This window comes from Balaenoptera acutorostrata, chromosome 1 (assembly GCF_949987535.1).
Source record: "Balaenoptera acutorostrata chromosome 1, mBalAcu1.1, whole genome shotgun sequence".
In the NCBI taxonomy this organism is placed as follows: Eukaryota; Metazoa; Chordata; class Mammalia; order Artiodactyla; family Balaenopteridae; genus Balaenoptera; species Balaenoptera acutorostrata.
In genome coordinates this window covers 46,688,701-46,713,788 of record NC_080064.1, presented here as the reverse complement: position 1 = coordinate 46,713,788, position 25,088 = coordinate 46,688,701, and the positions used below count along the sequence as shown (strand labels likewise).

The 25,088-nt window shown below is 38.5% G+C and overlaps 1 protein-coding gene across 6 annotated transcripts in view; it reads left to right on the top strand.

The window, feature by feature from the left end:
• USP24 (ubiquitin specific peptidase 24) overlaps nt 1–25,088 on the top strand; it is a 146,703-nt gene that overhangs the window by 73,747 nt on the left and 47,868 nt on the right. For 5 of the 6 annotated variants that reach the window (XM_057540396.1, XM_057540390.1, XM_057540399.1 and 2 more), the window contains 18 exons: nt 1,318–1,394; nt 2,377–2,517; nt 2,688–2,741; nt 3,665–3,780; nt 6,269–6,335; nt 6,476–6,586; nt 7,320–7,418; nt 7,502–7,675; nt 10,975–11,060; nt 11,225–11,318; nt 12,576–12,731; nt 15,619–15,716; nt 18,476–18,571; nt 18,691–18,919; nt 19,619–19,778; nt 20,651–20,806; nt 22,960–23,030; nt 23,777–23,937. In XM_057540396.1, the coding sequence (XP_057396379.1) occupies nt 1,318–1,394; nt 2,377–2,517; nt 2,688–2,741; nt 3,665–3,780; nt 6,269–6,335; nt 6,476–6,586; nt 7,320–7,418; nt 7,502–7,675; nt 10,975–11,060; nt 11,225–11,318; nt 12,576–12,731; nt 15,619–15,716; nt 18,476–18,571; nt 18,691–18,919; nt 19,619–19,778; nt 20,651–20,806; nt 22,960–23,030; nt 23,777–23,937 (2,146 nt within the window). The remainder of the gene's footprint in view (nt 1–1,317; nt 1,395–2,376; nt 2,518–2,687; nt 2,742–3,664; nt 3,781–6,268; nt 6,336–6,475; nt 6,587–7,319; nt 7,419–7,501; nt 7,676–10,974; nt 11,061–11,224; nt 11,319–12,575; nt 12,732–15,618; nt 15,717–18,475; nt 18,572–18,690; nt 18,920–19,618; nt 19,779–20,650; nt 20,807–22,959; nt 23,031–23,776; nt 23,938–25,088) is intronic. The other variant, XM_057540403.1, reaches the window with a different exon arrangement.

The window sequence follows — 25,088 nt, the reverse complement described above, 5'->3', positions numbered from 1 at the left end:
TTTTACATGAATGGTATTTTTAAATTATATAGGGTAATAATTGTTAAGCTGTCTTTTCATGAAATTACTTAGTACAAAAAGGATTCATTTAAGGTAAAGATTTGTCAAAGTATAGAAAGCCTCTTTTCAGTTGTTTCTTTTGAGTTTTTTTATTGATATGTATTTTACGTGCTATAAAATTTACTTTTTTAAGGTGTACAATAAGTGCTTTTCGTATATTCACAAAGTTGTTCAACCTTCACCATTTTTAATCTCAGGATATTTCCATCACCCCAGAAAGAAACCATGTAATAGTCACTCTCCATTCTCCCCTTTCCCCAACCTCTCATCTACTTTCTGTCCTTATAGATTATTCTAATCTGGACATTTTATATAAATGGAACCATATAATATGTCACCTTTTGTATGAATATTTGGCTTCTTTTATCATGCTGAGACATAATGTTTTCAGGGTTCACCCAGGTTTTAGCACGTACCAGAACTTCATTCCATTTTATGGCTGAGTAATATTTCATCGTATGGCAATAACACATTTTGTTTATCCATTCATCAGTTGATGGTCATTTGGGTTGTCACCACTTTTGGTTATTATCAATAATGCTGCTGTAAACATTCATATACAAGTTTTTATATACCTAGGAGTGGAATTGATGTATCATATAGTTGACATTTGAGGAACTGCCTATCTGTTTTGCAAAGTGGCTACAGCATTTTATAATCACACCAGCTGTATATGAGGGTCTGATTTCTTCACATCTTCTCTAATAATTATTATAAACTGTCTTTTTTTTTTTAGCCATTCTAGTGGTTATGACATGGTATCTCGTGGCTTGATTTACATTTCCCTGATGACTAAGGATGATGAGCATCCATTCATGGGCTTATTGGTCATTTATATATCACCTTTGGAGAAATGTCTATAAAAATCTTTTTCTCGTTTTAAAATTGGGTTATTTGCCCTTTTATTTTTGAGTTGTAAGTGTTGTTTATATATTCTGCATATTCACTCCTTATCAGATATGTGATTTACAAATGTTTTGTCCTATTCTGTGGGTTGGCTTTTCACTTTCTTGGTAGTCCTTTGAAGCACAAAAGCTTTTAGTTTTGATGAAGTTTATTTATTTTTTTGTCATTGTTGTTGCTTGTGCTTTTCATACCATATCTAAGAGACTATTGCCTAATTCAAGGTCTTGGAGATTTGTGCCTATGTTTTGTCCTAAGAGTTTTATAGTTTTAGCTCTTGATATACTTTGTCTTTTCATTGATTATCTGTGGTACCTAGAGTGCATGAATTTATCAGACATTCTATAATTTCAGGTTTTAACTTATTTAAGACTTTTTTTGAAAATGTGAATCTCTGTGATCATCGATTGAAAAGACAAGGAGCTCAATTGGTAAGTAACATTGTTTTCAAATCTAGAAAATTTGGAAAATCTAGTAAAACTTGACATTCAGCAAAAAACGTGTTCTAATTGAGAGAAGACATGAGGTTCTTTTTTAAAAAGCATGGGCACCTCCTTGACTGCGGTCTTCTGCATGGACGAGGGAGCTTCTCTTAGAGTGTGAGGAGGCTCCGTTTCCCACACAGGTGACTTCTCAGGCCCCTCTTTGCTTCTTGCTGATCTGGGGCAGCCAGCGGCCTCCTGTGGCTGGGTGAACGTGGAGCAGGGATAGTTCCAGCCAAGCTTCCAATCTCTCAGATCTAGCAATTCACATGTACCTGAAAAAGTACCAAAATCTTCAATTCTGGGATCGCAGTGGCAAGGATTTGGGGGGAAATTTTTAAGAACAGACAAGGAAGCAGGAAAATGAGGACCTGTAGAATGTATACAGCTTACGTTTATATTTACGTGAGCACCTTAAAAAAGAAAGGCAAAAAATAAGTCTTTTTCCAAGTCTGTTTCATTCATGACCTGACTTCCTAGGTGGTAAGAATTTTAACAAGATCTTATAAGGCCTGGATCCTGCCATTTCTAACTGAGCTTTGAGAAGACCAGATTGAGCCCCAAGGATTAGTAACTACCTCTAACCTGACTCTCTTTCCTTTGAAGAAAAGCTCCTGAAGAGGCTGCCCATATTATTCCTGTTTTGTTCCTGCTTTAGTAGCCCATCTGGGTAGAGTTCTAGCTTAGGTTTAGGAACGTCTGGAGAAAAATCTCCATATCTGTCTTGGTTCCGTGGAAGTTGCCCAGTGTTTCTGTTGGTTGTTTCTTGTTTTAAAGTTCCACATCAGTATAATGATGTTCTCATATGTAGCTTGGTTTTTGCAGCCTTAATTCATTTTGAACTTGAAGAGGTGTGGAGTTACAGTGTAGCAGAAAATAATTGTAATTTTGTGACCTTGGTGTGCTGTATACTTTTCTTTCTTTTGAACAGTATGTAGAAAAGCTGGAATTGATAGGAATGGATTTCATTTGGAAAATAGCCATGGAATCACCTGATGAAGAAATTGCTAATGAAGCTATTCAGTTAATCATAAACTACAGTTACATTAATCTAAATCCTAGGTTAAAGAAGGTGGGTATTTAAGGAAAGAAGGTACACAAAAAAGCAGAAAATAATATATTTTTAATTGCTAAGTTGGCATGCCTGAAAGTCGGGCTTCTTTATTTTGACATTTTATCCTTAATGATGATTACAACTAAATGCTAGACTAATTTTAATTTCCATATACCTCTTACTTTTAGGATTCTGTATCATTACATAAGAAATTCATTGCTGATTGCTACACAAGATTAGAAGTGAGTAGCAAATTTTATTTAACCTGTTTTTGAAATAAATGCTTTGGGGTTTTTTTCCTTTTATAATTTTGTGTTTTGAGATCATGTATAATGTTGATATTTGTAGCTGGATCCTACAGAAAGAATTTGCTAGCAGTACCGTATTGTGGACATAGGGAACAGGCATTTGCCCTAATGCCCACAATGTAGAAGTGTATTTTACAGGAAATCCTTCCTTCTCCCTCCCCATCCCTTTTCCCTGCTCCACCCACCCACCCCACCCCACCCCAACCCCCTTTGGGGTATAGAAACTGTCTTCAGAAAATAGGTCTACTGTACTTTCCACATTTCTGATAGATTCTTTTTCTCCTTTTTCTGTCCAGAAATTTTATACAAGCACTTGCTTCTTTTCCCATCCTTCCACATGTGTCACTTTGTTTATATCATAAATGCTATTAAAGGCCATAGCAGCACACTCAGTAGTGTGTAGTGTTGGGTGTCTTTGTCCACTAGAAGCCTGCAGTGTAATACTGTCTCCATAAGTTAAACTTTCCGATGATGAATATGTGCTGGTGATGAATCTGTACAGGACGGAGTTCCCAAGTTGTGACTTCCATCCACATATGCCATCATAAAAACATTTAAAGTACTCAGGTATCCCTAAATGAGGGGCCACGTAAGTATTAACACATGTAGAATGGTAGTTCTCAGTTGTCTCCCAGGGGACATTTGGCAATGTCTGAAGACCGTTTTGGTTGTCACAACTAGAGGGGTCCTACTGGCACCTAGCGGTAGGTGAGTGGCGAATAGAAGTCAGGGACGCCACTGAACATCCTACAATGTCCCCGACAGTCTTCCACAACAAAAAAAGTTTCCAGCCCAAAATGTCAATAGAGCTGAGGTTGAGAAACCCTGATACAGAGTGATGGTTTTCTGTTTCGTAGGCAGCCAGTTCAGCACTTGGGGGCCCCACTCTGACACACGCTGTGACCAGAGCAACAAAGATGCTTACAGCAACCGCCATGCCAACGGTAGCCACGTCAGTCCAGTCTCCATACAGGTAAGTGATTGCAGAAGTTACAACGAATGTGCGACACCTAAATGTAGATCAGCTTAAAAAAAAAATAATTGGAATCTTTTCTTTCCTTTGGAGATATCTCAGTTAATTGTTCATTTCCTCTTTTTATTTTGCATAAGCAAAATGAAGTGGAATATGATGATTGATTAATATTGTACATTATGATATAATCATAGTTAAAATGTTTTACTTAAAATCATTTTTCAAGATAATTTTTAATAAGAACTTTAGCCCCAGATATTTGTGTTAAAACTTTGAACTGACATCTCTTAATCACATTGTTGTGTTGAGTATTTTCAGATGTTGTCAGTGAAATCTGAGTTCAGTGTTATAGGTCTTTGATATAGTAAGGAGAATAGATGAGTATTTAGAAACATTAGATTGAAGTAACTAAAATACTTTTGCGGAGTTTTATGTGCCTTTCATTACTGGTAAGCATCCCCCCCCCCCAGTCAGTGATGCTCAGGAAACCTTGGCAGGTGCTCAGAGAAGGGCTCCCTCTCTGTGCCTCACTCTGCTGCCCCCTAGAGGTTGGTGCTCATAAAGTCTTTTTCAACTCCTGGAACCGCTTTATGTGTTTACGTATGTATGTATTTATTTATTTCTCTTTATTCACAGTTGGGGATATTCCTTTCTTTTTAAAGCCATCCTTTAGAAGAGGAGTCAAGGCAATATCCTTGCTCACATTCTTCTTCTTTATCTTCTTTTTTTAAATGAGCTGAGTACTGTGTAGTGATACATTATTAATATGAAAGACGCCAATAGAACTCAACCTTCTTGGACCTCTTTTTAAAATGACAGAAAGTGATTATAGATTCAACTCATGATAAGAACACTAACATGACTTTTGCATTCCCACATTCTTGGAAGTGTATCTCAAATAGACTTTCATTAAGAATTCCTAATTACATGTTTATAAAATGTAGTCTATATCTATGACCTAGGTCCTTAACGATTCGTCTGTCTGACAAATCAGACTAGAAATGCACTTATAAACTATTGGATTGGGATTTCCAAACTGCTGCTTCTTTAAATAAGCATGCTTTTTGTTTGTCTTTTCTAACTGCTTTGTATTCTGAATCATTTCATATTTGACTATTACAGAACAAAACCACATGATAGTTTTTAAATATTCTCTTTATAAACCCTAAACAGAGTTACTAAGAATATGTAATTTCAGAGTTGCCTTTGAACAACATGTAGTTTTTCTCATTCACTAGTCTTAAAAGAACTTTTCAGTGACCATAATTGTTCCACTTATGGGAGGAAGAGTTATTCTCTCATTTGTACAGTGTTTGCAGTGCTGTCTGTGATTTAATTCATCATTGAGGCAAAATAAAACAGTTCACTCAACAATTCATTTGTTAAGCACTTAAATATTTCCTAAAGATTTTCCATCTGAATATCAAGTTCTGGTTTCTGCCCGTAGACTGAAAGAATTTAGAACTCTGTTAAATGTGTTTAACCAACTTTTTTTTAAGTGAAATTTCCAGTACTGCTAATCAGCATACTTATTGTTAGAAAATCTGAAAACTTTCCAGATTTAGAAATACACCTGTACAAAATACTTAGACTCTCTGGAATAGTAAATATTTAAATTAAGGGCACTTGGATTTTCATTTGTTAGTGTTAACACATGTAGTGTTTAATAAAGTGTGGAGCTGTGACTGTACAAGCTGCTGAATGTTGGAGTCTTGTTATTTCAAATGATAAGATTCCTTAAGTCTAACCAAAAGAGGCCTCAGGTCTCACTTTCAGATTCTGTGAGAGTGCCACAGTTCCTTGCTGTGTGTTTTCTGTTCCAGAGGTGGTTATGCCTCTTGATGTGTGTTGATTTCTTAAGTACTTTGAAAACCCTTGGGATAACAAATTCTTACATTGTATGTTTTAACTATACAGACTAGTCACTTGAACCAGATGAACAATTTTTTTCGTCCTTTTCTTCTGCCTCATTCTTAGGCTAAGTAAAACAAACAGCAGCTCTCATTTGTGGCATACTTAATGGTTTGCATTTGTCTTCTAAATTTCAGGCAGTTCAGAACTTAGTCAGATTCTTTGTGTTTACAGAATTATGTGGCATATCTTAGTTGTAAGATTATGAGATTCAAACTCACTGATCGTTCATTCTTGGTGGATTGGTAGACAAATAAGCCTGCAGACCCAGAGGAGACCCAGGTCCTCTATTTATGGGACAACTGTTTAAAAAAGAAAAAGAAGAAGAAAGAAAAGAACAGGAAAGGAAACATGGGGAGGGGCAGGCTTCTGCCCCATATTCCATCTGTGTGCGACAGCTGTGACCTGCTTGAACCACCTCCCCCTTGAGTGAAAAGGAAGTTTAGTCTTTGCAGATTTCAGTCTTTGACCGGAGAGGGCTAATTGTGATTGTGGTTTTGGTGAAATAGACTGAAATTGAGCTCAAGTCAGCAGTTCATTTCAAGTATTTTCAAAAAAAAATATTTTTAATTCATAGATCCACTAAACTTGTAATAATTGAGAGATTGCTGCTTCTGGCAGAACGCTATGTGATCACTATAGAGGTAAGCCTCTCTTCTTTGTAAAGCAACTTTATCATCCTATAATTAGTCTCAATGTGTTAGGAGTGTATTTTTGTGACATTTAACAGTGGCGCTGTGCATCTCACTTGCTGTATCTTTTGACTTGCTGTATCTTTTTCAAGGATTTTTACTCTGTTCCCCGAACTATTCTACCTCATGGTGCCTCATTCCATGGACATCTTTTAACTCTTAATGTTACTTATGAGTCTACCAAAGATACCTTCACTGTAGAGGTAGGTTTACATTAAGCTCTGAAGCCATTTCCATATTGTCATGTTATTTTCATAAGAACACTGTTGATTGAGATTGAACACTGTTGTTGATTTAGCTGCATGAATGACTATTCTAAAAGCTGTTTGGAAAACAAATTTAGAATAAAGACCTGAAATGAAAGGAAGCTGATAGAGTATAAGCAGACTCATAAGTAAATACATAATATCAGGTGATAATGAGTGTTATAAAGGTTAAAAAAAAAAGACAGCAGGATAAGATGGGTATACATGACATATTTTAGGTAAGAATGGAGAGGGAAGGTCTCTGAGGTGATCACATTTGAACAGAGACTTGAATGAAGTGACAGAGTTAGCCATTTCTGGGGAAGAGCATTCCACACAAAGGGAGCAGCAGGTACAAAGGTCCTGAGGTGGGAGTTTGTTTGATTTATTCAGTGACAAGGAAAGTGGCTGGTGTGACTAGAGCACAGTGAGAAGGGGAAGAGTGGAAGACACTCCAGTGGAAGAAGGACTTGAGATTTCATTCCATGCATGCTGGGGGATGGAGTATGGAAGAGAATATTTAATTACTGCAGGAGGGAAGCCTCACAAGGGCAGGATTCTTGTCTTTGGGTTCTCTGCTGTGTTCCCAGGTTCTGGAACAGTGCCTGGTACATAACAGATACTCGCTAATAGTTGTTTAAATTGATGAATAAGTGAATTACTCAGAACAGTGTTTCATTTCATTTTACAGGCTCACAGTAATGAAACCATAGGGAGTGTCCGGTGGAAGATAGCCAAGCAGTTGTGTTCTCCAGTGGATAGTATACAGATGTTTACAAATGATAGTCTGGTAGGTGTAAATAAACATTTTGTGGCACTTTAGTCTAATATCAGTATTTTCCTTCTCAATAATTAAGAAACCACTTTTTACAGCTGACAGTGAATAAAGATCAAAAGCTCCTCCACCAGCTGGGCTTTTCTGACGAGCAGATCCTCACAGTAAAGACTTCTGGCAGTGGGACCCCATCTGGGAGCTCTGCAGATTCCTCAACCAGCTCCAGCAGCAGCAGCAGCGGCGTGTTTAGTTCATCATATGCCATGGAGCAGGTATTGAGCAATAATATTCAAGTTCAAAACAAGAACGTAACATCATTAAGTTTTGCCTTCGGCCCATATAGATTTGCACGATTATGTCCTTTTCTCTCAGACAAGTCCTGCCCCTTCAGAACTGTATCACTGAGAAATGCTGGGATTCAGTGGGGAGAAGAAGATGCACAATTTGTCAGTCTTCTGAACCACAGAATCTTCTGAGTCTGAGTGATTCTGCCTGGCCACTGCTTGCTGCTCCTCTCCTATATCTCTCTTCATTGATTCATTGATTTTCCTCTCCTGGGTCATTCCCATTAACATTCAAACGTGCTGTGCTATTTCTACCATTTTTTTAATAAACCTTTTTTCACCCCAGTTTCAGCTTCAGTTCCTGTCCCCATTCTCTCCATCCCAAATCAGCGAAGCTCCTCGAAAGTGTTGTCTAAGCTCTCTTGACCCCTCTCGAAAATAAACCCTGCAAGGTAATCTGTCATGTCCACCTCTCAATCCTCATCTTCTTGACATTTCAGCAGACTTGATCCATGTGATCACTTCCCCTTGAAATACTTTTTCCCCTTGGCTTTCAGGACCCCCCTGGTTCCCCCTTCCCCCTCTGGTTCTCCCTCTTTGGTCTCCTCTGCTGCCTCCTTTTCATCTCCCCGATCTGTGTACAAAGAAGTTCCCTGGCTCAGTCCTTTGACCTTTCCTCTGTCTACGCTCATTCCCTTAGGAATCTTATCCAGTTTCAAAGTGTTATATATTGTATGTATATTGATAACACCCCGATTTTTACCTTTAGCTTGAAGTCTAGGTACATGGAACCAACTAGTTAATCAGCATCTCCTCTTAAATGTGTGATAGACATCCCAGTCCGAACATCTGTAACTGAGCTCCTGATATCCCCTTTCCCACCACCTCACCCCTAACCCAAACCTCTTCATCCCAGTCTTGCCGTATTTCAGATAATGCCTATTTCATTCTTCTAGTGGCTCATGCCAAAATCCTTGGGTCCCTTCTTTCTCTCATAGCCCTATCCATCAGCAAATCCTTGACTCTACCTTTAGAATCCATCTAGAATCTAGCTCCTTTTCTCTGCCTCCACAACTTCCACACCAATCCAAGCAGCCATCGTCGCTCATCTGGAGGGTTTCAGTAGTTCTCTAACTGGTCTCAGGGCTTCTGCACTTATACCAGTTCAGTCTCTTCTCTGTGTAGCACCCAGCAGCCCATGATTTTTTTAAACAGAGTCAGATTACGCCACTCCTCAGCTCGGACTCTCCAGCGGCTCCCACCTCACTCAGAGTAAGAGCCAGAGTCTTTACTGGGACCTTCAGGGCCTACTTGGTCTGTCCCCCCCACTGAGATGTTCCCCCATGACCCACCCTCACTCTCACCACTCCAGCTGCACTGGCCTCCATGTTGGTCCTCAAACATAGGGGGCCCTGTGCACTTGCTCTTCTCTGTGCTTGTAATGTTCTTTCCTGATGCCCATGTGGTTCTTTCTCACTTCCTTCAGCCTTCACTCAAATGTTGCCTTCTTGGTGAGCCTTCTTTGGCAGTCCTGTCTAAACTTTCCACCTATTCCTACTCCTGCACGTCTCATTTCCCTTACCTACTTTATTTTTGCCTAACGTACTATATATTTTATTTACCTGTTTAATGTCTCTCTCTCTCCCCCCAGTGAAATGTAAGCTCCTTGAGAGCAGACCTTTGTTTTGCTCACTCCTGTATTTCCAGCACCTAAAACAGTGCCTAGAACATAATAGGTAATCAGTATTTGTTGAATGATTTTATGAATCAGGGTTTTTTGTACCTTCTCTCTGCCAGGAACTGAGCTCAGCACCAGGGGTACAAAACTAACAAGACCATTCAGCTCTTTATGCTTTTATAGTCTAGAAAGTAAGATAATACCAACCCTCATGTGAAATAAAGGTATTTAAATGACAGAGAGGGATTTTTTTCAGTTATTATATATAGTCCTTTCATTTAATTACAAATGTAAGATCTTTCCATGGCTGTCTGTTTAACTTAGAGAGCATAGCCTTGCTTATAGATACCACAGAACCCTGCAGGGTTAATGTTAGTATTGTGCCATTTCTTAAAAAGTAACTATGCTTATATGTAGTGATAATTTAAGAACGAAATCATACTCAGAGCAGTGTTATGACAGTTTATCAGCAACAGAAATGACCTACATAGCATCTTTGAGTTTAACATTTTTAAACTGTCTCATATTTATCCTGAATTTATTAAAAACCTTCCCAAATAGAAATGTATTCTATAGTGATGTCTAGCTTTTTTATTTCTTATACCAGAAAATAGGTCTTTAATCACAGCTGAATCTCTTCTATACAGTTGTATCCATTTTTTTCACCTTTAAAAAAAAGCAGGCCAACTTCTTTTTCTCAGCTTAAATTACATATATATCTATGTGGTTGTGTGTGAGTGTGTGTGTGTGTGTGTGTGTGTATCACTTTGAATTTGCTTTTTTTTTTAAATACAGTTGACTCCTGTTATTTTTTTTCACAACTCTCACGCACACACACACACACACACACACACACACACACTGTATTTTATTTTTACAAGAGATAAATAAACTGACACCAAGCATTGTAAATGGATGACCACAACAAAAGCAACAATGATTGCAATTACCAAACACGAAACACACTCATACTGTGTCATAATATTGACATTCAGTCCAGTAATCCTCCACTGTATAACAGCTCCTTTACTTTGCAGTGAAAATTGATTTGTATATTTTTTGCCTCTGAGTCCTTGTGGGATTTTTTTTTTTTTATTCAAACAGAAAGTCACAAAAATTATAATCATCCTCATCAGTTCACTCAGTCCCATGTAATTAATGTTCCTTTTTCATCTTGATCTTTTGTTAGCACTTTTATGAATTCATCAGTTTTCCATTAGAGTTCTGAATGAATTTGCTTTTAAATCACTCTGCCTTGTTTGCTCCTGCCAAGCTGCGATCAGCTTCCAACGGTGCCCACCCTCCGTTCTGTTCATCACATCTGCCCTTCCTTTTGCCTCTCTGCCGCTGCCTGCCTTTTGGTGCCTTGGCCGCTTCGCCAGCAGGTGGTAGGAGAAGAGACCCCAGGTGCTGAGCACGCTAGGAGGGGGAGTGGCCCCTCGCTCTGTGTTCCCGTGCGTTGTTGTTTGAGGCAGATAAGCACCATGCGTCCCTCAAGTTTTGCAGTGGCCAGTCTTTAAGAACCAGTAATTTTATTGTTTGTACCTTTGATTAGAAAAGGAGAAAATTGTTTTGTAAATTTGCATTTATGTTTTGCTTTCTCCCTCAGGAGAAATCCCTCCCTGGTGTTGTGATGGCACTTGTGTGTAATGTATTTGACATGCTTTACCAGCTGGCCAATCTAGAGGAGCCAAGGTAAATAGAAATGTTTACGAAGCTTGAAAGAGAAAGTTATTAAAGTTAGGGAACCCAGTAAATGTTCACTTGAAATGTATATTACTTCACATCCCATACTAAATGACTTTGTTATTGAAACTGTGGTTTGTGTGAAAAAAAAACTAATATTTGAAAAATTTCAGGATAACTCTACGAGTACGAAAGCTTCTGCTCTTGATACCCACTGATCCAGCCATTCAGGAAGCCCTTGATCAACTTGATTCTTTAGGAAGAAAGGTATGAGTATCTTGGATAGTTATTTAACAGGCATGGAAATTTTATGTCATGATTCAGTGAAAATACAGCATGACATCACATTAAGGTCATACGATATCATCTTTCCCATAACAGTTTTTTTTTTCTTTAGAAAAATACCTTTGCTGTAAATAATGATATCAAATTTTAGAACTGGGAGAGCATTTAATATCATCTGCTTCCACCTCCTTCATGTTTTATATTAGGAAACCCAAGCGCAGAGTGATGAACGGTCTTGGCTAGGGTCAGACTCTAGTTCTGATTCAGTTGAGACATTTTTCTTCTGTCATGATGCCTCTCTGAACGTGGTTGTTGCATATGTCTGAGTTGCTTGCGTAAATGGTTATCATTTAATATTTTCACAGTTGATATTTAAAGTTCCTTTTGTTTAATATTTAGAATCTTGTTCCTTAAGAGTTGTATATGTGTAATGAAATTGTGTTTTATCTATAATATTGTTTGTGTTCTCAGAATAAATTCATTTAGATCAAAGCTGTTAGAACTAAGTTATAAATTTTGTATTTCAGTGATTATAGTTTAGATGAGCTCATAATCGTGTCACATGTACCTTATATATTAATATGAGGAAGAAGAGAACTAATGTAATTAACTATATTACTCGTACTAACTAAAAAAATTATCAAAACTACTACACTGCAATCTTATAATTTAATTATCAATGTTTGGTGGTACAAATTTTATTTATTTATTTATTTTAATTAATTTATTTTTATTTTGTCTGCGAGGGCTCTTCACCGCAGCACGCGGGCTTCCCTAGTTGAAGCACAAGGGCTCTAGAGTGCGTGGGCTCAGTAGTTGCGGCGCACGAGCTTAGTTGCAGTATGTGGGATCTTAGTTCCCCAGCCAGGGATCGAACCCATGCCCCCTGCATTGGGAGCGCAGAGTCTTAACCACTGGACCACCAGGGAAGTCTCCTAGTGGTACAAATTTTAATAACACGGAAACAAATTAGGATGGCCCCACTAGTGTTGCTTAGAATACAATCCCAGAAGCATTCCTGTAGGATTGCAGTGCTGTTGAGCATTTACTGTCTGTGTGATGGAGTTCAGTGCTTTGTTAATAATTAGAGTGATGTGGCTTTGAGGTTAATTTTTAGAAAATTTCATTGATTTGATTATATTAAAGTCGGAAAAAATATTAGAGTATGTAGTGATATCTGCTTCTCTTTAATTTGTGCTTTTGAGCTGTATATTCCTTTTTTCTTTCTATTAAACTTAGAAGACATTGCTGTCTGAAACAAGTGCTCAGTCTTCAAAATCTCCATCCCTCTCTTCCAAGCAGCAGCATCAGCCAAGCGCCAGTTCAATTTTAGAAAGTCTGTTTCGATCTTTCGCTCCAGGAATGTCCACCTTCAGAGTGCTCTACAACTTAGAAGTAAGAAACCTCATTTCTTTTTATTTCATTTTAACAGATTCATTTTGGCCTAAAGGTTCATGCTTTCAGATATCAGAAATAAGTAAATAGGTTTCTATTATTATTGAATGGTTTGTTTAAAAAAATTAGTTTTAAAAAAAGTAAAACAGAGAATATAAATTGAAGTATTTTGTTGTTTTGGACTTTGAAAATGCTCAGTTTTCTTTTTCAGTTTATACCTGTGTGCATTGTTATACTTGCAAAATAGCATGTAAATAAATAATTAGGAAGCGTTATGTATTAAGATGTGTCATTATCTTCCTGTGGAAGTTTTGCAAGTCTGTATAACATCAGTTACTAGTCCTCAGCCTTTTTGTTATTAAATGCATCCTAAGTTTTTTAAAAAGCTGTTGTAATTTGTTGCCATTAATGAAGCTTTATAAGGAGTTTGTCAGGAGTCACATTAACATTATTATTTCAAGGTTAAAAAAAAAAGAACTGAAAGAATTTGAACAAAAGAATATTTTTATTACCCTTCTTCCCAATAGTAGCTTTAAACTAGTAGATTTAGTTCAGTAAACATTTCCTAACTGTTTACTGTCTACAAGTCTTTGTGGTATTTAAAGGGTCAGAGTTGAAAAGACAAGATAATTGCTCCAAGATCTTATGAGTAAGACATAGGGGAGGCTGGATAGGCTGAGGCATGAAATGAAAGCAGTAACAAAGCAGTGTGGAGAGTGGCCCACTCTTGGAGGGTGAGGGGCTAGACCCTCAGGCCACTTAAGATCTGGAGAAAATAAAGCCCTGAATGATTTTGCTTTGCCCTAAGATGTTCTATCCAGTCAGTTATTTATTAAGGAATCCAGATCAGTGCCTAAGCAACCTTAATCATCAAATTACCATTTATCTTCAGTAGGTTTTGAATCACAACAAAGGTCATAATTGGTAGGAAGGTACCTGCTTGGGCATTTTTTCCAAGTTTTATTTCATCTAACAATCGAATTTGGAGTATAAAATTACATTCATTCATTTTTATGTTTCACTCATTTATATGGTGGAGCTGTGATAACATTTCATATTTGCCTTAAAATAATCATTCTTGTGAAAACATTTGTTGGGTTCAAAAGGAGAAAATATCTAGCAAATATTTTAAAAATAAAATATGTCCTTATTTCTTGCAGACGTTTAAAAATACATACAATATTCCAAAACAGAAAATTACCTAGAAACTTTTGGCTAACTCAAGCTTATGAAATTTGCATCTTACGATTACTGCCAGATTTGTCATTTGCTTTTGAATGATTGTCTCAAAAAGTTAAGGTGTAAATTTTAACACCCACATTTGAGAGCACCCAGAGAAACAGAATGGCCCGACAGGGGGTCTGGCTTGTCATTGGCTACCTAGATTGCATTATCTTAGAGCCAAAGGGTTATATAAATTATCTCCGGTATAATTTTACGACTTCTGATTAACTGGAAATTCCTCTGATAGGTTTTCTTTTGCTTGACACAAAAAATGTAGAAAACCTAACACTCGCAGAGCACTTATTTTTACTATTACCTGCAAGGTTAATGTCCTTGCATTTCGATCTTTAACTTATGTTTGCCTACTAGGAAAATTCAAAGTGGATATTCCAAATACCCATTCCTTTGGAGAAACCTTCCATCTTCACTAAATCGTCCATTAAGCATGGGGAGTGTGTGCATGTGGCTGTTGACATTCGGGAGGGGTTAGGATAGCACAGGGTTCCCATTCTCCTGTGTGATGCTTGTGATCTGAGGCTGGGGAGCCTGTCTCCCAAAGGGCAGCTTAGGAAGAAAGCATCTTTAAACAAAAATACCACATTAAAAATCTAAGCTCGTAAAACTAATAGGTTCATAGTAGCAGATTTTTTTGAATAGAAAAAGATCTTGAATTACATCTAGATTAAAACCTTGGGAAAACTGCGGCAGTGAGCTTTAAAATTTTTTTAAAAGTCGTTACTAAATAAGCAGTTGTTTACTGGGCAATTGTTTTGTGCCAGTGCTTGTACTAAAGCACCTTAAGCTTGTGTTATCTTACTTACAAACAATCCTCTGGTAAAGGTAATTATTGTCCTCATTTACCTGATGAGAAACCTGAGGCAAAAAAGGAAAATTACATATCTGAGATCTTTCAGCTAGTCGGTGGTGAAACTAGAATGTGAGCTAGATTCGTAGTCTCATACCACAGTATGATTATTTATGTGAAATAATTCTCTACTATACCAGAATATTTAGTTGAGCTTTCCTTTAGGTGGGTATTGCAGTGTCATAAAAGGGGCATGGGTATTAGAGTGAGGCACATCTGGACTTGAATTCTAACTATGTGACCTCGGGTGGGAGGTCACTTAAACTCTCAGGTCTCAGTCTTTACCTGTAAAATAAAATACCTGTGCTATGCATAGTGAGATTAAGAGAGGATGCATGTTAAGTACCTCACCTTATGCCTAGTACTTTGTAGATAGGTGCTCAGTAAATAGGAGTTAGAATCATTATCAGGCAACTCATCCAGCATTTATAATAAATGGGCTGTTTTATAAGACTTTAGTTTATATACTTTTTCTAGAACATATCAGCATAACATATAATGTTACCTGCTCTTATCTAAGTCTGGGAGCCTGAGACCTTCACATTTGCTGGTTTCATAAAAAGAAGAATACACCAGCTCTCTTAAAAACAGAAAGGTTTTTCATGCTAAGTAAATGGAACTTGGAAAATGTGATTATTTTATTTGTGAAATATCAGCCTCCTTATACTACTGGGGGTAAAAAAAAGAGCAGCATTTAAAGAGATTCTGACTCAAATTGTCTGATTGTTTTACCTAGTATAAAGGAGTAATTTCAACTGGAAATGTTGGGATGATTAATTGTGCTTATCTTTTTCCAAGGTTCTAAGCTCCAAACTCATGCCAACAGCTGATGATGACATGGCAAGAAACTGTGCAAAATCCTTTTGTGAGAACTTCCTCAAAGCAGGAGGTTTGAGGTTAGAGTCTCGATATTATGTTATATGAATTGCAGAAAACGAATCTAGTTATTTTAGTTAATTTCTCCTGCTAAGCCTTGCTTATTCTTACAAGGCATTATGTGAAGCATTATAAGAGTTATAATAAGAAGGAATGATGTTTTAGTCTTTGGAATATTTTAACTCATTTTATAACTTTTCATTATTTGGAAAACTGACAGAAGCATGTCTCTTTCCTCTCTGGTAGTGAGGGAAATTCTCGAGTAGAGGAGAGAAGGCTTACTGTTTCTGTTCATTCCCACATCAGTTTGAGATAAGGTGAATCTGATTGTCGGTAATCTATGTTGTGCAAGGCATTAGTGCTGGGGATGCAAAGATATTATCCCTGCCCTTGAGAGCCTCATGGTTTAATAAAGAATAACAAACAGTTATTGTAAGTATCAAAACAGAGGCTTATAAAAAGTGCTTTGTGGGGTGGAGAAGAAAGCAGTGGTTAAATGGTTAGATTTGCTTAGGATAATAAGAGTAGGAAATGCTTCCCAGAAAGTGACATTTGAGCTAGGAATTGAGAGATGAGTCGCCATTCCCTAGGTAAATAAGGGGAAAAGGGCACTCTAAGCCAGAGGTGGGGTGGGGATGAGTGAAAGCATCATAGACTGTCTTGGGAAGTACAGTTGCCTCGTGAGGCTAGAGCAAAGGGTAAAGGAGAGAAATATGTAAAGAGGGGTCACATTGAGGAATTTCAGCATTATCTTGTAGACCATGGAAAAACAGGAGGTTTCTAAGCCAGGAGTTACCTAGAGCAGTTACTCTGGCTACAGTGGAGAAGATGAATGGAAGTGGGAGGGAGCGGCTGGAGGCAGGGAGAACTATAAGAACTATGACTGTTCCAGAGGAGAGGTGACAGTTTCTAAATATGGGACAGTGTGGTAGAAGGACATTTATAAGGTGAAATAGGCACATCTTTATGACTAGATACAGGGTAGGAACATTTATAAAATGGCCTGTGATTTCTAGCTTGGGAGAGTGAGTGAATGGTGAATCTTTAATCCATATGGGAAATAAATACGGAACGAGATAGAGGAAACTGAGAAAGTCAAGAATTTGATTGCACACAAGGTCCCTGTGAGTCATGTGAAGGGGATGGTTTGGACATGATGCTCTCAAGAGAAGTGGAGAATGGCACTAGAGGTTCAGGGAGACATCAGTGTGTAAGTAAAGCCGTAGGGCATAAGCAGCTGGCCAAGTGTCGCGTGGCAAGTGTAAGGACGGGAAGCAGAATCAGTAAGTAGAAATCTCTGCTTTATGTTGAGTGAGAAGAAGGAGGTGACAGGAGTTTGAAGGGTAGAATAACTGAGGGAAAAGTTTGCTCTTCTGTTTTGATTTTAATTTGTAGAAGACTTGATTCTCACTGTAGGCTGACTAAAAGGGGCCGATGAAAAAGAAAAGAATAAAGATAAAAGTAAGGGGGATGATCAACCGATGGGGCTAAGTTCCACGGCAGTTGGAAGTAGATTTGCTCCAGAAAGAAGTAGGCATGCCATTTCCTCTGGGGGAGGAAGGAGTGAAGACCAACTTGAAGTTTGAGCAGAGGGTAATTGAAGGAATTCCTGTCTGGAGGCCTTCAGGGGAAGAGAAGTTAGGTGAGACCTTGAGGAGATAAAGGGTGTGGGAAACAGAGAAGTGGAACTAGAAGGCTAAAACTCATTTCAGATCACTCAGCCAATTACAGAGCTGTGCTAATAAAGGCATTTTACTTCTGGCTTATTTTTGAATGTCAGTTAACGTATGTGCCTGCATTGTTCTAAGCACTGGGAACAGAGCAGTGAATAGATGAAACAAAAACCCACGTCCTCATGAAGCTTACAGTCTGGAACAGAAGACAAACAATAAACGAAGAAGTAAAAGTGTATGTCAGGTGGTGATAAGAGCTGTAGAGAAAAATAAGACAAGAGTGGATGGAGAGGGTTTGATATCCAGTGGGGTGATCAGGGAAAGCTTCACTGATGGGGTGACATTTTACAAAGACCTGAAGGAGGTGAGGGAGCAAGACCTGGAGATACGGGGGAAAGCTGTCCAGAGGAGCATGCAGTGCGAGCCCCTGTGTGGGCGAATCTGGTGCCTGCGAAGCCGGCAAGGGTCCAGTGTGGTTGGGGCCAAGTGAGGGGGCAGGGTAGGAAGCATGAGGTCGCAGAGATACCAGAGGTCCAGTTATGCAGGATCTTACAAGCTACTATGAAGGAAATAGGAAGCCATGGGAGCATTTTGTGCAGAGCAGTTCCGTGGTGACCTCCATTTTTAAAGGATCTCTGGTTGATCTTTTGAGAATAGATTTTGGCGGTGAAACATCAAGAGTAGAATCAGGAAGAACAGTTGGGAAGCTTTTGCAGCAATATAGGTGGTAGTGGATATGAAAAACAAGCTTTGTGGAATACACCAATTCTGGACATATTTTTGAATTGACAGTTCTACTAGTACCAAGATAGTAGTTGATCGGTACACTCAAAACCAGTCAGTGAGAAGAACCATCCAAACACTCTGTCTTGGTTATCTTTTTGGCTAAGGAAGGAGTCTAATTCTAAATGGACCAGGAGGGTTATATGTACCATAGGAAATAACTGTAATAGGAATATGTATGATCCATTTATAGGTAAAGATCTTGTAGAAATTTTAAGTAACTGATAACATTTATAAGCAATCAAATTACTTACAGAAAATTTCCTATGAAAGAAATAGAAGTCTTTAATATCTGCCTTTTTTTTTTTTTCTTTTCTTTGAAGTTTGGTTGTAAATGTCATGCAGAGGGATTCCATCCCATCAGAAGTAGACTATGAAACAAGGCAGGGAGTTTATTCCATCTGCCTACAACTTGCAAGGTATGTAAATATATTGCGTTAGTCTCAGAAGGCAATTCCTGACTTTTTCTTCCAAATCCCATCCTTTAAAATAGTATGAAATGACCTTGACTAAGCCTAGCTTTTTGTTTCCTTTTAAGATTTTTACTTGTGGGACAAACATTGCCGACATTATTAGAGGAAGACCTCACCAAAGACGGCATAGAAGCACTTACTTCTCGCCCGTTCCGAAATGTCAGCCGGCAGACAAGCAGGCAGATGTCCTTATGTGGTACCCCAGAAAAGTCATCCTACCGACAGCTGTCAGTGTCTGACAGGTCTTCCATTAGGGTTGAGGAAATCATCCCTGCTGCTCGAGTCGCAATACAAGTAAGTGATTTGTGTATTCAAGAAATATTAAGTACCTCCTATTTAGAAGGCACTGGTGGTGGTGTGCAGATATAAAAATTACTGACATGAATATTGCCTTCAAGAAGCTAATGGTAAGAAAGAGATCACTAGTGCAGAAATAACTGTAATTCAGGTAGAAGATACCAAATGCTATAAGAGAACTACAAAGGCAAAACATTCTACAGGCTGTGAGGGGAGGTGGAATAAATTATCTTCATGTGTGGCTGTCACAGATGATTTTATGTAGGCGGTGGCATTTGAGCTAGGCCTTCAAGAATAGGTAGGGATTCTATATACAGAGATTAGCTTGGAGAGAGGATAGTTGTTCAAGCAAAAGGGAGGGCGTGAGCAGTTAGAGAGAAAGCCAGAACTTGTGTGGGTGGTAACACAGTGGTTCGCATAGGCCAAAACGCAGAATGTGGAAGAGGGGAAACTGTGAAAATAAAATTGGTGATGGGTAATTTGAAGCCAGAACATGGAGAGTAGAGTCTCTGTATTACAAGTAGCAGAGGGGTAGTGAAAGTCTTCGAACAGTATGGAAGCATGGAAAAGACTATCTTGTGGATGATCTTGGAGGGAAACGAGTCTCAAAACTGAGACTGGGAGGAGGTTATTGAAGTCAGCGGGATGTGTTCAAGTACTACCTTTTCTCACAACACTCTTTCCATACTTCCTTAGACAATGGAAGTCAGTGATTTCACGTCTACTGTGGCTTGTTTCATGAGATTGTCATGGGCTGCAGCTGCAGGACGGCTTGACCTCGTTGGGAGTAGCCAACCAATTAAAGAAAGTAATTCTCTGTTTCCTGCTGGAATTCGAAACAGACTCAGCAGTTCAGGTACTGATTAAAAAGGATAAAGTAATTAGAATATTGGGCAGGAAGTAGCTCTAAGAATCATCTTTGTATAGGTTGTTCAGAGTCACAGAAAGAAGAAAGCCTTTTCTCTTGTTTTTGAGCGTAAGCTAAAACTAAATGTTTCTGAACATCAAGATAAACACTCTAGATTTGTGCACATTCAAATATGCATGTATGCATATGCATACTTCGTTTACGTATGTCATACTAAGAGAAGAAAAAAAGGTTATAAATACAGAATATAGAGAAACCAAGCAGAGTTTTAGCTTGTTGAGTGTAAAAGTATAGTGAGGCCAATAATCGTGGCTGTAATAAAAATTCATCTAGAATTTTTATGTGGAAAAATCATTTTCTTGGTTTGGCCTGTTATTTTCTGTTAGGCCTTTATAAATAGCTTTATTTCTCAGCTTCATTTGGTTTCCCTGCTCAATCTATGTGTGTGGATATACCTCAATAGTAAAAAGTTTTTAAACTGTATGACATACACACAGTGAAGTGCAGAAATGCTAAATATATAGGATTTTTAGGGTTTTTACATATGTGTAACCCATCTAAATCAAGATAAGGAACGTTTCTAATACCCCAGGACTCCCACATGCCTCCAAAATTGCAATGTTCTTACTTCTATCACCTGAAACTAGTTTTGCCTCATAAACATATTTTTTAATGGTTCCAAATGTGTTTTAAGTACAGAGCAATGAGGTTCAAATCAAGTGATTCTCTCTTGTTTCTTAGCCTAAAGTGTCTTCTTGAACTCTTTACTTTCACTTGAGGATTATGGGACTCATTAAAGGATATTATAATCTCAAGGGTCCTGTGGGATCCACAGTAACCTTCTGCTTGCCTGTTTCCAGGAAGCAATTGCAGCTCTGGAAGTGAAGGGGACCCGGTAGCCCTGCACGCAGGCATCTGTGTGCGACAACAGTCCGTGTCCACCAAAGACTCACTGATTGCGGGAGAGGCTTTGTCTCTTCTTGTTACGTGCTTGCAGCTTCGGAGCCAACAACTGGGTATGCAGGAGACTTACTTGCCATTCATCTCTTTTAGTAAAAGACCAGGTTTCTGTTGGGAATTATTTCTATCCCTTCATAGATAAGGTCATATTAATAGAAATGGCAAAGGGGAAAGTTGGCATGTGGAATAGGTAAGAATAGTGCTAGAGTACTTAAATTCTGAACAAGTATTTATTGAGAACCTTCTGTATACAAGGTTCCACAGTAGATGTTATAGGGCAGTATATCTACTCTCCAGGAGCTTACCATCTAGTGGAGGAATTAAAACAACCCAAAGTTGTATGTCATAAACTATAGAAGTAGAATTATATATCAATTCCTAAACTGATAATGACTCCAGTATTAAAAATTATGAAACTTAAGATTTGCCCTTTTGTCTTTATTGTTGGTTTTGGCAAACTAGGGCTGTTGCTAATCATACTTTTAACATTAGACACCTCAGGGCTCAGTCCCTCATCTCTGTCTGAACTCATTCTTGCCACATAATCACATCCACGTTCACAGCCTTAAATTCCCTCTGTGTGCTGATAACACTTAAATTTGGCTCTACGGCCTGGACCGCTCCCCTGACGTCTCCACTTAGATATCAGATAGACTTCCCAAAATTAACATGTCCAGAACTGAACTACTGGTCTGGCCCATACCGCCCAAGAGATTTCCCATCTTAATTGATAGCAGTTTTATTCTTGGAGACATCCTTCATTCCTTTTTTTCACACCCTTCTAATCTGTCAGCACATCCTTTTTCAAATTCTATCTAGATTCCACCCCTTAGACCACCTTCACTGTTAGCACCCTCTGACCTGTCATCATCTCTTACTTGGATTATAGCAGTAGTTCCCTGACTAATCTCCCTGCTTCTACCCTTGCAGTTTATTCTCCACACAATAACCAGAATGGACCTTCTAAAATGTAAGTCAGATTGTATCACTCCTCTGTTTAAAACCTTGCAGTGGCCTCTCGGTTCACACTGAGTGAAAGCCAGGTCTTTCCTAAGGCCTGACACCATCCACCCCCATGACACCTGTGTGCCTTCACCTTCTCCCACTCTCCCCTCATGCACCGTGCTTCAGCCACCCTGGCTTCCTGGCTGTTCCCTGACACTCAGGCACATTCCTGCCTCAGGGCCCTTGCACTGCCTGTTCCTAATTCCTGGTATGTTCTTCCCCTGCCTTTTTTAAAGAAATCACAACCCTTCTCTCACCCACCATCACCTAAACCCTTTATTTTTTTTGTCTATCACTTGTCACTTTATCGCATACAATATAATTTCTCTGCGTACTGTGTTTATTGTCATTATCCCCTCCCCAACTAGATGGTAAGCTCCGTTAAGAACAGAGACTTTTGTTCATTTTGTTCCCTGCTGAATCCTTAGCACCCAAACACTGTGTGATGTGTAGTAGGCCCTCAATAAATACTTATTCAGGGATGAGGTCTTAACAACTCCACTTCTAAAAATTGTACCAACACATCAGAGCCCTATTCTTCACTATTATTACTGATTCAGACCGCCTGTTCATAGAATTGGTGATCATTATGTATTTAGTATAACATCCAAACTCATCATGTAAGATATCAAGATAAACATATAGAAAAAGTTAGATGTTTATGGGACAGTTAAATAATATCAAAAATGATTTACTTTGAGCAGAAATGCTTTTAAAGGCTTATATATGAAACTAATTCATTATGAAATGCTTTTGAGCATATACCATAGTTTTAGTTCGATTTTCCTGCAATTGTTTAATTATAGAGATATTTTCAAATCAAGATGAAAAAATTATAACTTCAAGCTTTTTTATCATTTGTAAGTTTATTGTGGGGTACATTTTATAGTTCACAAGTATTGATAGTTTTATCAAGGCAAGACATTTATTCTGTAACTGGTATGCACAAGGCATCGTGCAAAAATGTCAGGGTATGAAGATAACCAAGACACGGTCCTGCTCCTGAGCACCTTAGGCTCTCATGGGATAGACTCAGAGACATGGGTGCAGTTGTGGAGGCACTGAATTTGATTCTGTGTGGAAGAAGAGATGATTTCTAAGATAGCTAAGCTTAAGAAATTATTCAAAGTTTTTGAAATTTTGAAAATGCATTTCCTAACTTATTTTCCTCCCCTGCTCCCATACTCTTTATTCTTATCATTAGCATCTTTCTATAACTTGCCCTGTGTTGCTGATTTTATCATTGATATTCTGCTTGGATCACCAAGTGCTGAGGTAAGGATTTTTTACTTTATAAAAAGCCCCTTTGGTCCTGTTCTGCGTGGACTCTCTGGATACCTGTGACATTGTGGGGAGTATAGAAGGGATGGTGTTTAGTCCTCTTGGGGAATCAGACAAAGAGGTGTGACATTATGGGGAGTATAGAAGGAATGGTGTTTAGTCCTCTCGGGGAATCAGACAAAGAGGCCACAGAGCACTCTGAAAGCAAAGTGACCATTTGGACTGTTGCCCTCCTTTCTGTTCCATATTTCACTGAAAGTTAAGAGACTAGTGCTGTGATTAACTTGTATTTGTTTATAACAAAATCTTACAGCCAGTGTTCAGTATCCATACCTGGCCAAGGCAGCTAGCATTAAGCATCAACAAGGTGGTCAAAATCAAGAAAGACCAACCTCAAGCCATGAACTTTCATTAGATTTTATAATCCTCATTTTTGTACATGACCTTGAAAGTTGACTTTGAGGCACTTGCAGAAGAGTTTTTTCCTTATTGTCATTTACATTAAATTATAAACCTGTTGATTAGAGTACAGTACTAGAATAATTTGGGAAATTAGTTCCCAGACTACACTTGTTTTAAATTAGCCCTAGTTTATTCAATGTAAACTTCACCATTAAAGATTGAAATACTCAAACCCTTACAGCATCCTTCACAGGTGGACTTTGGAGGAAAATAATTTTTTAAGCAGTCTGTAAGTGTTGGTTGATGTACTTCCTTTGCCACTAAAAATGTAATTTCAGATTCGCCGTGTTGCCTGTGATCAACTGTATACTCTTAGTCAGACAGATACTTCAGCCCATCCAGATGTGCAGAAGCCAAATCAGTTTCTCCTAGGTGTGATTCTCACTGCTCAGCTGCCTCTCTGGTCCCCAACTAGTATTATGCGAGGAGTCAATCAGAGGTACGTAAAGATGAAAAAGTTCACGTCGTACAGAAAGAGAATAATGATTTGTGTACTGCTCCCCCAGAGTCCACAGTGCATGATTGAGATGATAGACTTTCTCCTTTCCTCTTCCAACATTTGTACCCTGAAAGAGACCATTCAGGACAGAAGAGTTAGAAGAAAACATTACCAGGCTTTCTTCCTCTCAACCACCCCAACTCCCACCTCCACTCCTCCTGGTCCACCTACCCCAGAGAGAAAGAGGACTCACCTGGTGGTTGAGAAGCTGCATTATTTAAGCCAGATCACTGTGTAAAGGTCGCACTGCCCATGTCCACTTGTACATCACTTTCTTAGCTCAGCCTACTTCATAACTCCATGTCTAGAGGTACTAGGGTATCCTTCTAGCTTGCTTTCTTGGTTTTATACATGCCTGGGCATGGAAGAAGGCTTGAGGTCCAGGCTCAGAGAATGACTTGAGTAAATCCATTCTGCCTGCCCCATCTTGTCTCCTTAGGCAAGCCTGCATGCAGGGGTGCCCCAGTGTAGGCCCAGGCTGGGAGATCAGAGATCCCACACTGACCTCAAGTTTAAGCCAGTTTCTCTCATTCAGCTTTACCAGCGAGCCCTTGCTCTGGGGCTTAGAAGGTGCCACAGAGATTTGTGAAATCAGTATGTATATGCTTTACAAATTAGAGCCCTTAGAGGGAAGAAACGTTAGAGCTACTCTGAACCCCTAACATATAAGCATCCAAACTTGGGCTTTTTTTTTTTTTAGTGTGGTAACATATACATAACAGAATGTTTAACATTTTTACCATTTTTAAATGTACAATTCAGTGGCATTAAGTGTACTTACAATTTTGTGCAACCATCTCCACCATCCATCTCCAAAACTTTTTTAGCATCCTCAACTAAAACTATGTACCCAGGAAGAAGTCATTAGATAAAAGACTGATAAAGTTGACTCCATAAAAATTAAAATTTTCTATGTGGAAAAAAAATGCCGTAGAGTCAAAAGTCAGTTAAACTGACTAAATAGGTTTATAACGTATATGACAGATAGAAGGCCAATTTTGCTAATATATGTGAAGAGCTGTTATAAACCAGAAAAGACCGCTAGCCAAGTAGAAAAATGGACAAAGGAAATGAAGAGAGACCGTTCAAAG